This window comes from Drosophila obscura, unplaced genomic scaffold (assembly GCF_018151105.1).
Source record: "Drosophila obscura isolate BZ-5 IFL unplaced genomic scaffold, ASM1815110v1 contig_58, whole genome shotgun sequence".
NCBI lineage: Eukaryota > Metazoa > Arthropoda > Insecta > Diptera > Drosophilidae > Drosophila > Drosophila obscura.
This window is the reverse complement of record NW_024542848.1, coordinates 3,601,239-3,614,220: the sequence shown is the minus strand read 5'-3', so window position 1 is coordinate 3,614,220 and position 12,982 is coordinate 3,601,239. Positions and strand designations below refer to the sequence as shown.

General features: G+C 52.2%; 1 protein-coding gene across 1 annotated transcript; it reads right to left on the bottom strand.

The window, feature by feature from the left end:
- Window positions 1-735: 735 nt before the first annotated feature.
- LOC121404964 lies at window positions 736-3,538 on the bottom strand. The gene is made up of 3 exons (XM_041595387.1): window positions 3,134-3,538; window positions 1,609-3,024; window positions 736-975 (listed from the first exon to the last, which is right to left on the bottom strand). The coding sequence occupies exons 1-3, from the start codon at window positions 3,536-3,538 to the stop codon at window positions 736-738; spliced, it is 2,061 nt and encodes a 686-aa protein (XP_041451321.1).
- Window positions 3,539-12,982: the final 9,444 nt, after the last annotated feature.

Below are 12,982 nucleotides of genomic sequence, written 5' to 3'. Positions count from 1 at the left end.
CTGTCTTAGCCCGGATCATGGCGGTACACACCTTCTCGTCCCCGATGCAGGTGGTGGGCAACTTCAACCACTTCGGCGTCGATGCAGCTGACAGGCGTGCAGGGATCGATCAGCGCACTCATCACCTTAGTGCCTTGCTGCACTGCGAGGACCACCAGTGCCGTCGGGAGGACGTTGATGCTCCGGTGTTGGAGCAAGGAGTTTGCTGTCGGGGCTGGACTTCCGATGACAGGGCGGCTGACCGAAAGACGAGGGCGTGGCTCGGCGCGGGAAGACGGAGGTGAAGTCGACGGTGCCGAAGAGGAGCCGGCAGGGCGCCGAGTCCCGGGCAGGTGGAGCAGCGTGTGGTGGTTGCGCGTGCACACCTTACACAGGTCTCCACTGCGGCAGTCCTTGCCCGAGTGCTCGTGAGCCAGGCAGTTTGAGCAATATTTATGTAGGAGGACGGCTCGGAGTCTCTTCTCGACGCTCAAGCGGATAAATTTTCGGCAGTTCCTCAGTACTCCTGGACACACTCGGCATTGGAAGGAGGTATTACCTCGTGCAAGTGTGCGATCCGACCTGCGGCTGGATAGGGACCGTGGAAAGTTTGAGGGGGCCATATCTGCCTTCCGGAAAAAACTAGGATGAAAGAAAGGAGTCAACGAAGCATTAATAAAGAGCTGGCACGGGTTGGCATATGGATACTGATACGGATAGCTAAGCTGGATTTAAGCATAACAAAAGGACGGAGTCTTATGAATCGGAGCCTACGCGAAAGTAGGTGGAAAGGACCTCCGATTCCATAGGCAGCAGAACCACCTTCGTGATCGGTCTCTTGATAAGGCCGCGAACCGTGAGAAGGTCTACCACACGGACCTTATCATCGGCTCCAGGATACGCGTTCTGTACACGGTCGAGACGCCATTCCTGAGCGGGGATGTTCTCCTCCTTGATCACCACCAAATCTCCAACCTCGAGGTCGCTTGTCGGATGCTGCCATTTGTTACGCTTGTGCAACTCTCGCAGGTACTCTGTCTTCCAGCGCGAACAGAATTGCTGGTTGAGAGCCTTGACATGTTGCCAGCGGTTTAGGATGGAGGAGGCGCTCGCTTATATTTCTGGCTCTGCCACGGATAATAGCGGACCACCAATCAGTCGCGAACTCCTATAATGTGTGTTTGGACGTACACATCGACCGTTGGAACAGAGCCTTGAAGCTCTTCACACCTGCTTCCCACAAGCCCCCCATATGTGGGGCTCCGGGAGGGATAAACCGCCACGATAGCCCCTGCTGGCTTTACACCGCAGAAGTCCGAGTGCGAATGGCCTCGAGAAGCTCCACAGCCAGAGAGCGGGACGCGCCGACAAAATACCTGCCGTTGTCGGATTGAACTTCATGAGGATACCATCGTCTCGCGACGAAACGAGCGAAGGCGGCTAGGAAGGTGTCGGTGGATAAATCGGACGTATGCGACATGCGCGACCTGTGAAACTTTTCACGTCGAAGGGGCCGGCGAAGTCGACTCCGGTGTATGTGAACGGCCTGGAGAATGTGACTCGTGAGGCAGGAAGGTCGCCCATTAGTTGGGTTTGGAGTCGCTTACGATGGCCTCCTTTTACGCTTACGATCCAGTATGTTGCCCGGATAAGGCGGATGACCAGCTGGTTCCCACCATGTAGCGATATATGATGGGTGAATCGAACCAGCAGGCGAACCAGGAGACATGCGGGTGGCAACAGGATTGGATGCCGTTCGTTGTAGGACATGGACGCCGAGGCTTGGACTCGGCCACATGCCCGCATGACTCCGTTCTGGTCAAGGAACGGATAAAGATTCTGAAGAGAACTCGTAGTAGGGAGTGGCTGCTTGTTTAGCAGGCACCGATGCTCCCCAGCATAATGGAAGCGTTGGGTTGTCAGTGTGACCGCTTGGAGAGCGGCAGCGACCTTCATTCCGTTCAGCTCCTCGGAGACATGGGTCGTCTGCCCTTTAACTCGCTGGGTGAACCGCCGAACGTAGGCGATCACGCGCAGAGCGCCCCCGAGATCGGAGAAACGGCTGAGGATATCGGAGGCGCTGCTGGTGGCATGGTGTACCTTGACGACTCGCTTCTCCAGGTCAGTCTCAAGGACTGAGTCCCGCGGACATGGCCACTCCGATTTTGGACCACGCAACCAAGCAGGGCTATGCCACCACATATCACTTCCGACCAGGTCAGTGGGTCCTCGCCCTCGACTGGCCAGGTCGGCTGGATTGTCCTCGGATCGGACGTGGCTCCATCGCTCGCTGGGCCAACATAGAGTGATTTTGGCTACTCGATTGCCCACGAAAATGGTCCAATCGCATGCAGGTCTGTTCAGCCAGGCCAACACAACCGTGGAATCGGTCCAGAAGGATACTTGGCTGGTGTCCAGTGGCAGTTGAGGAATGATGGCCTCGGAAAGCTCTGTCAGAAGGACAGCTCCGCACAGTTCGAGTCGAGGCAAGGAAACCGTTTTCACGGGGGCCACGCGGGTTTTAGCTGTGAGAAGGGCACAGACAATGCCATGCGGTCGCTCAACTCGGATGTAAATCGCTGCCCCATAGGCACGTTGTGACGCGTCGCAGAAGCCATGTATCTGCACCTTGGCCATTGGACAAACGTGCAGCCACCGCGGAATGCGGATATCCTGGATGGCCGGAAAACTCTTCAGGAACGTCTCCCAGGTTTGAGATAGATCGCTAGGGAGGACGTCATCCCACCCTAACTCTCTTGGCCAAATTTCCTGCATGAACATTTTGGCTTGGATAACAAAGGGGGCAAGCCATCCCGCTGGATCGAACAGCTGCGCAATCTGCGATAGCACATTGCGCTTCGTACAGGACTCCCGCTGAAGTACTTCGGGAGGAGCAAAGAAGAATTCATCAGCACTGGCTTGACATCGGATCCCCAATGTCTTAGCGAAGTAGGTGGTCGACCGGAATGTCGCGCAGTATGCCCTTGTGGTTCGCTGTCCACTTTCGGAGTGGAAACCCTGCGGAGTCGAGTGCTTTGCGTAATTCTGAAATGGCGGAAATTGCCTGCGACTGAGTGTGAACACCAGCCAGCACGTCGTGCACGTACATGTAGCTCTACAGGATGTCGCTTGCCATTGGCAACTGTGGGCGAACCTCTTGTGCGAGTTGATTAATGTCGCGAAGGGCGAGGTACGGTGCGCAATTGACTCCAAAGGTGACAGTGGCAAGCTCGTAGTCACACACGTCCCCATTACGGTCGCGAGAGAGTATTCGCTGATGGGGCTTGTGTTGGGAAGACACTTGGATCTGGCGGTAAATCTTGCTGATGTCGGCATTGAAGACATAGCGGAAGGCTCGCCACCTCAGGATTTGCATGGTCAAGTCAGACTGAAGGACTGGCCCCGAATGCAATGTGTCGTTGAGGCTTTTCCCGTTGGAAGACGGGCTGGAGGCGTTGAAGACCACGCGCAGTTTGGTTGTGGTGCTTTCGGGTTTGAACACGGCGTGATGTGGAAGGTAGTAATGGCCGGAGTCATGACTGGGTGTAACCGCTATCATGTGGCCTAGCTCTAAATATTCCTGGATAACGGCGTCGTACTGCTCTTTGAGCTTTTAGCCCCCATCGGGGGCTCGTTTAGTGGTCTGGCGGAAGTTTTCCTCGCACACAGAATCTGACTCACTCGTCGGTCTCCCCGGAAGGTCCTCCACTTCCCAGAATTTGGTGAGAAGCTTCACGAGTTGGACATCCGAATCTAACGAGAGCTTCGTGGTGAAGGCGGAAACCGTCCGAGTCGATTCAGCTGATACCGGACCGGATAGGACCCATCCGAAGATGGTCTCTTGTCCCAGCAGCGAGCCGCAAATGTCAGACCGGAAGCCGCTCAACAGGATAGAAGGAAGGATGTCAGCGCCTAAAAGCACATCAATCTGCGAGCTTCGGTGGAAGGAGGGGTCTGCCAGCGGGAGGTTTGGAAGCTCGTCCAAGAAGTGCTGCGGTATCGGATATGAGGGTAGGTTACCTGCTAGTTGAGGCAGAACATATGCCATGGTCTCGATCTTGAGGCCAGGCCTGGAGGCGGCCCCGATCATGAAGTGACAGCGCCTTTGTGCCTTAGCCGCTACGGTTTGGTTTAAACCTGTGACTTGAGCCTGTATGGCTTCGAACGGTGGCTTAATAATGTTAAAGAGACGTTCAGTGATGAACGTCGCTTCGGAGCCTGAGTCAATCAGTGCGCGGACAGGGAAATTGGACCCCAGGTGGCAAATATTAATGAGTGCCGTGCCCAGAAGAACGGTACTTGTGCTGGAGGCGAAAAGTTCTGTACGTTGGGCTGAGATTCGGATGAGCTGGGGTTTGGGCGGATGTCGAAGCCGTTACGCCGGATGAAGGAGCGACACGATGCAGAAGCGTGTGATGCCTGGCCCCACAAGTGGAACAATTGTGGCTGCTGGAGCAGTCGCGAAGCAGATGACTTCTTGCGAAGCAATTTAGGCCAAGCTGCTTTTTTTAATGCAGCTGGAACGTGCATCAGCGGACATGTTGAGAAAGCGGGGACAAACTCGAATCGGGTGATTCTCTTTGGAACAGAGGTCACACGTTCGCTTCTTCGGACTCACTTGGGTATTGAAAGAGTGAACCTTGTTTGGCGTCGGACTGCCTTGCGAACGGAATGGATTGGAGTGGTTTCGAGAGGTGGGTGGATTTTGGACGCCTTTGGAGGGGGGCGGATTCGTAGCCCCTCGTGAGGTGGAAGGGTCGCTCTCAATAGCCTCGAGCGTCAGATAGCACTGAGTGAGGAAGGAGTCGATTTCCTTCCAGGGCGGCACCTCTTTTTTCTCCGTTACGGACGCTACCCACAACGCCCGGCTCAACTTCGGCAATTTGGAAGCGCAGCTTCCCCAGCTGTCCGTGCAGACGTTAGAGACCGCTAGCGCATTTAGGACTCCTTGCATCGTACTTTGAAGATCCTTCAAGGCACGACTGCACTCGGAAGTCACGCGGGGCAAAAAGAGGAGAATGTTAATTTGGTTGGTCACCACAAACCGATTGTTCTCATATCGGCTACGGAGAGCCAACCATGCGGACTCGAAACCGTCATTAGTGAGGGGGGATTTCTCTACGATGGCCTTCGGATCGCCCCGGGTCTTCTCGGTGAGGTAGTACAACCTCTCTACCGGAGACAATCTAGGATTGTTGATCACGACCGCAGTGAACAGATCCCGGAATGTGGGCCAGCGGACGTAGTCCCCTGAGAATGCCTCAATGTTGACGGGAGGCAGTCGACAGCCGCCCTGTTGGACTGGCTGTGAAGGAGGAAGAACTGTGGATGTGGCCAGTTGGGCATTGAGGTCTCTGAGGCACTGCTCAAATATCCCATAGCATTCGCCGTATGTGTCACGGATGTCCGCTTGGATTTCTGGCTCCTCGTCAGTCATCACCGCGGAGCAGGCCTTGTACTCGGCCTCGACGTCCGTCCTCATGCTGATTTGGCCTCGACGGACCTCGGACAAAGAGGCGGATGGGGCGGCGGTGATGCGCTCTGCCAGGTGCGACAGTCGGCCAATAGCGGCGGACAATTTGGTCCGAGCGACTGAGGTGGCGGATTGAGCCATTGTGATGCAGTGGCGAGAGCTGACGGGGCTGCTGACGAAGGAGCCCTTCGGATCTTGTTTGGTCACACTGGAACCTTAAGAGTGACAGGAGACGGGAACAGAACCGATTTGGTCCTTGCCGCAGGGCTGCTCTCGGAGTGAGGGGTGCCTTGATTTTCTGAGTCGGCGTAGTTCCGGAGGCGGACGAGGTGCGTAGCCGGTTGGAAGAGGTCACAGGCAAAAGCTGGTTGCCGTCCTTGTGACCTGTTGGCATATTCCCAGATCACACACGTTTCGAAAAGATAACCCAGTTACGGACGGCTGGAAGAGAAAAAGGCCTAAAGCTAGCATGAATGCAATAATCAGATCGACTCGGATTGTTTGAGATCACCTGTAGGTGTGAGGTCCCAAACAATGAGTGACCTTATATTGAGCTGAGCTGAGGAGAGGAACGGTCCACCAGTGTGGTGGTGGCAATATTTTGGGAAATATTGTTAGTTAGTTTGTTTACCCCTTTGAAGGAATCGTGAGAAGAACCGGGTTATTGGCGGATGGAAGGCGGATGGACGGTGGACGGAAGTGACACGGACACCACACAAAAAATAAATAATGATTTTCTTATCAAAAATAAATTTTCTGATTGTGGAAAATGATCACTCCATCAATCAACCAATTCAATCAAAACAATCAATTAAATTAATCAATTCAATCAAATCAATCAATCAATGTGATTTATTTATTGTTCCACTCGTGTATAGATGCCGATAGTTGGGCCTTGGATTGGGCCACCTCTGATGCACGGAACAAAAACAAAAAAAAACCGAAACACCAATTTGCCAATTGGGAGTGGAAATTGCCAAATAATTACTATTAGTGCGCCGTGCCTTGGTCGCGAGTAATTTATTTGGAAAGTGGAGAATATTGGAGTTGGGGTAGCGGTCGAGAAATGTGGCTGAAGTGCACGAATTGTACGAAATCTGGAATTTAATATTAAATTTGGCACTTGCGCGGAATATGTATGTAGTGTATGTGTGTGCAGTATTTAAATACGGAATGTGGTATATTTATGTGGGGTGTAATAATTGGATGTACATTTATAGTCGGCAATATGGAATATTGCGGCCAACTATGGAAATAAATGTATGAATGTATGGAAATAAATGTAGGTATAGGAATAAAACAAGTTAAAAATAAATGTGGTTGAACTTGGAGTGTGCCAATGTATATTTTTATTGGGGTGGGTCGTGCATGGAATGCACTTGGAGAGACACGGATGGTTTTTTTTTTTTGTGTGTGTTCTGGAAGCTCTATGCCGACTTAGCGCCGAAGTGTGGGACTCTAACCCACTAAAACCAACCCGGCGGAACTGTCACGAGATATTACTGCGCCGGGAGGAAATGCCTATACGCTCATCTATTTTAGATTGTCTATCTCCTTTCCTTGCGTGCTCTTTCTTCGCGACGCAGCTTGGTAGTCATCACTGTGGCCATGTTGCTTATCGCAGCCCAGTTTTCTTCTGACTCCAGTAGACAAGCTTGTTGGCTTGTTGGTGAGGACTACCCGATCTTGCTCGAACCTTGGACATTCAGAGAAACAATGTTCCGCGGTGAACCACGGTGACCCGTGTGCAGAGCAAAGCATCAATGTCCTGTCAGCAATTGGGTCAGGTGGTACTCCACTTGTCCATGGCTACGGCTCAGCCGTCGTCAGCCAGGTCGGGGATTAGCCTATGTGTCCAACGCCCTTTGCTGCTGGAGTCCCAGGCGCTTTGCCATTGCCGTATTGTGCGCTGCCTCGCGTCACCTCTGGTATCCTGGTCGCTAGTCCCTAGGTCACGTTGTGTCCTTATTCCTGCGGCTTCTGTTGCCAACAGGTGTAGAGGGATCATTCCTACTACTAGTGCTGCGTCTTGCGATATGCTGAATGCACAGCATACTCTCAAGGCGCACACTCTCTGGACTGCGTTGCATTCTCGGGCATATGTTTTCCGTTTCAATGCATCGGCCCATATTGGTGCCGCATACATTAACGTCGAACTTACCACGCTCGCTAAGAGCTTCCGTCTTGGCTGTTTTGGCCCTCGCGTGTTGCCATTATGCGAGATAGGGCAACTGCCGTCTTACCGGCTTTGCTGCTCGCATACTCCATGTGGTGCTTGAAACTGAGTCTATGGTCAATCATGACCCCCAGGTACTTCAGGCTTGGACTAGAGCTAATAGTGGAGTTACCTACTTGGATTGTGGCCGTCTCAGCTATCTTTCTGCTGCTTATGAGCACCGCCTCTGTCTTATGGGTGTTGTGATTTCTATTTCAGTTTCTGGCAAAGTTCCTGGTTTTCCCGATAAAGTCCTCGTGAATTATAAATAACTTGTAATTCAGGACCCTGGACAGACTGATGCATACCTCAGCCTGAGATAGGACATTACAAGTGGTGCCCGAGCAGGGACTTTAAAGGATTTTTTGTGGAAACTTCAAGAAAACCGATAACAGGGACTTCGTTGATTAAAGACCCACTGCCATCAAAAGAAAATTTAATCAATAACAAGTCCGCGCACTTATACAATCCAGGCGCGAAAACAAACGCGAAAGTATACGCAGTGCCGATCCTAAAAGTGCCGTTCAACAGTGACTCAGTGCCCAAAAATCAACAGAAATCAACATGGAACATCACGACGATGAACAACCAGAGGAGGCATACCCTACGGGACACTTTTCCAATCCAAGGGTCAGCACCGGCTGGATCCACAAACTCCGTCGGGACGAACTAGAAGTCCTCGCCGAAGAATTCGGATTCGGCAGCGAAGGAACGGTCGATGGGGGGCCACTCGCGCAAGAAGCCTGGGTTCGCCTAGAAGAGTTCGAGAGGCACTATGCGAAACCAGCCTCACGCTCTCATTCCAAGTCACCACTGCCCACTACTCCTGGACCATCCGACACTCGCCAAATGGATCCTAAGACCGGATTACGAGTCCCCACAGCCACCGAATACCGCACTCCTGCAGCCCCGTTTCCAAGGCCCCTAGCTACCGAGACCCACCCAGCACCCGTACCGAGGGTCTTGCCAGCGATCGACTGACCCATGGAAGGGCACCACTACAACCACGCTGCACCAATGGAGGAACGCATCCGAAAGTGGGGAATCCAGTTTGACGGCCAAGATGACCCTCTATCATTCATCGAACTGCTCGAAGAACGCGCGCTCTCGTATGGGGTGGACACAGACCATCTGCCGCGGGCCATGGGGGAACTTCTCACAGACCGTGCCAGTCGTTGGTTCCACACCAGCCGCCTACAAAGTTCCTCATGGGAAAATTTCCGCCAGGAATTTTTAACGTTCTTCTTGCCACCACGGTATTTTGAACGATTGGAAGACCAGATCCGAGCCCGCAAGCAAGTGGCGGGGGAACTGTTAAAGATTTCCTCATCGAGATACGTCTACTCATGCACCACGCCAGGTACGACGCAGCCAAGGAACTGAACAGGATCTCAACAACAAAGCTTAGCACAGCTCACGCTGTTGGCCACAGAGTTCGAGAGCATCCAAGAGCGGACCATTCCGACCACTTTCGCACCCCCGCGGAACACGCCAAGATACCCAAGGCCAGCTACTGAGCAGAGGAACAGTGACTCGCAGTGGACGCCATTTCGGAGACCACATTAGGAGTCGACAGACACACCAGGGAGACCGCCAGCTCAACCAAACAGTACGACGAATCCCGATATAGCACCTCGCATGATCACGACCCCCATCGCCAACCCACGCACCGCCTGTCGCCGGTGTGGTGAAGCCGGGCATGCGGCATACGACAGCCATAGTCCCTCGATCCTATTCTGCTGGGAATGTGGCAAACGCGGCACACGGACCGTCGATTGCTGCCGCCAGAACACGTCGGGAAACGACATGCGTCCCCAACTGACACGGGATCAGCCGGGAACGACGCCTCCTCCAACCCGCGACTAAATAACTCTCTACACGTAAGCAACGGCCGGATAGTGGCGATGGTAAGCATAGGAGGATACGCAACGGAAGCCACAATCGACACCGGGGCATCCAGAAGCTTTATCAGCGCAAACCTCGCCCGACAACTAGACAACAACACCAACCTGCAAGATGCATGCGTCCGCATACGCCTGGCCGATGGCTCGGTCAGAGAGATCTCACAAGTTCTACTGGCGCACATCAAGCTGGATCAACGAGAGGTTCAAATCCCGCTCCTGGTCCTGCCAAACATTTTGGGACAAGTCATTGTCGGCATGGACTTCCTAGGTGCCACCGAAACGACGATCCAATGCGGCTCCACGCTGCTACAGCTACGAGACCGTCACCCCATGCCCACTGAACCCGTGCTTACAACCATCCACGTACAAGACGCCGAACCTCGATACCAGAAACTTCAACAAATCGCAACGAACCCACGTCCACGACCGACCACAACGCTCACGGCACCCAATAACGCAACGCAGCACTTGACACCCAAACCAATCGCAACGAATACGAAGCAACGGCACATTACGGAGAACACGAATCCAAGGTCAACACCAGCAAACAGCAACCAAGCAATCGGGAAAACGAGTCCCACGGTCACTACGGAGCAACCGCGTCCTAGGCCCACAACAGGGAACACGCATCCCAAACAAACCCGGCGCTCGACACAGGAAGCCCAGATCGAAGACAAGCAACAGAGCAAGCACGCACAGAATCCGCAACGGAAGAATTGAACACACGGACACCCTCAAAGCCGACCACCGGCATCGAACAAGGACAACGGCAGCCACCATCCGACAGCCCAGCAACACGGGAAACAGCCACGCTAACCCCACGCTGGTCGGGGCCCATAATTGAACTTATATCCACAGAGCCCCTCAACGCGGGCCCGGAAACCAGGACGATAACCCCACGATACACCGACAGCCGCCCTGTCGTACCCACGGCCGACGCCACACCGATCCTCGCCAACACAATGGAGTACCTTCCGCATACTGACATGATTCTTAGCGCCATGCAACGAGCCATGACTAGAGCCATGTCCGAGATCTTCGTCGCCCACACAAGTCGTTGCTGCGATACCAGAGGCGTCATCGCGACTCACCTGTTCACGTACCAGTCTGGCTGTAGTATAACACGAGTCCTACACCCGGCATACCAAAACATCATACCCATGGTCGACACCACACCCATCGTCGCCCACATGAGCGACTACCAACGGAGGATCGAAACGCCCAGCGCCTTCGACACAACCCTCTTACCCGAAGACCCCAGCCAGCCATTTGACCCCGGAGCCACCGAACCCACCGAACCCACCGAACCCACCGAAGACGACTCAGAACTACCGACGGATCCTTGGCCACCCGACATAGCACCGCAAATTCGAGAATGCCTGGACAAATAACTACCAAAGAAAACTGCCAAGAAAACCATCGTCATATAGGATAATCGACACACCAAGCACCAACGACACCAACTACAAAGCACCCAGAACAGCAGAAAGGCCACGATCACAGCAGCAGTAGAAAATATAACTTAACCGACGCCACGCTAAAGTAACGAGATTAACAGCGACGAATCCGTAGACTCGGCACAAGCCAAAGGACAGGATAACCCGGAAAAGGGCGAACCTCAGCACCCGCCAAGCTACGCCACAAATCTCTCCATCACCCACCCGGAAGAAAGCAGACGACGCAGCCAACGCTACTCCCAGGTGAAGCGATCAACACCCAGCAAAAATGCAAGCTCATCACACGCCAAAAGACAGGAGACCAGCACAAGGTGCTCACGCAATAAGTACCTAAAATAATATTAAATAAATAAATATTCCTAACAATATATATTCCCGAAGTGCCAACGAAATTCCTTTCCCACGGTACCGGCGCACACCGATCACCTTACCTGGGACATTGGACACTTGTTGGGAGGCGATTGCTTAGGTAACCCTCGATTACCGGACAAACCCCCCACATGCGCGAGCCAGTCAGCAGTCTCCGACTTTCCTTACCGGGAATATTGGACACTGACTGCAGGGCTAATGATTAGGTAACCTTCTGTTACCGATCAGCCCGTCTGCACGCGCAGACTATAATTCGGCAATATATATTTATGTAAGAACCCTTCCCACATTCTGAAGTAGAAATAAGATATCTGTAAGACATTCATGGGAAAATCGAAGGCCGGCCGATCTATAAAAGGCACTGCCTTGCATGAAGAAAAAGGCAGTCCACCAGCCATCGTGGGAGGCAGTCAATCAGCCATCGCAGGCAGGCAGTCCACCAGCCATCGTCGGAGGCAGTCCACCAGCCATCGTAGAGGGCAGTCAAACCACCATACGCGTCGTCAAACAATGAAACATAACATAACCGGGTAGAATAATAATACGGAAGAATAAAGAAATCCATCCATCCAAATCTCCTCCGTTTACCTCTTTGACGCAGTCGTGATCAGAGCTGGGTTATTTGCGGATGGACGGCGATCGGAATGGCATTTATATCCTCGATAGCTGATTGGAGTGGGCGATAGTTTTGCTCTTTATGTCGGTTTGGATCGACAAAGTGCAGATAAACCTAGTCGCCGTAAGCGTTACCGGAAGTTGCAGTCAAGAATATGACTGCGGAGGTGCGCTGGAAAACTATCGGGAGAAATATTGAAGGAAAACAGAACCTCTAACTCCCGACACACCAATGTGACAATTGGCAATGTAAAAGGTCGAATAAGTACGGAAAATGCGCCGTGCCTTGGTTGGGGATAATTTATTGCGTATTTGGAGATACTATTCGTTGGTGTGGCGACAAAAACGTATGGCTGGAACGCGTAAATTGCTCGGAATCGCAGAATTTTTATATTAAATAGTACCACTATACTATGCGCGGAGTATATTCGGTAGTGTGGAGTGCGGTATTTTTATGCGGGGTGTAGTATTTTTTTGTATGTGCGTTATGTTTATATGTATGTATATAGTTGGCAATATAAATATATTGCCGCCAACTATTTAAATAAATTTATATGTATATGGATGGAATTAAAACACTTTATTTGGATTCTCTTTACACATTTGGAGTGTGCCAAGGTGTATATTTATTGGGGTGGGTTGTGTATCAAATGCACTTGTGGAATGTGCATAGGTATGGGTGTATATAATTGGAATTTTAATATTTGAAGATCAGCTGCGGAGTTGTTGTTGTGAGCTGGAATGCACTTGTTGAATATTTTATTTTTATTTTTAATTATTTTCACAATTAATGCACAGACAAAAAACGGAATTGAAGAACTACCATATCACTGGTAGTTTGAGTTCGTCACAAGCAGACAACGCAGCCAACGCTACTCCCAGGTGAAGCGATCAACACCCAGCAAAAATGCAAACTCAGCACACGCCAAAGGACATGTGACCAGCACAAGGGGCTTACGCAATAAGTACC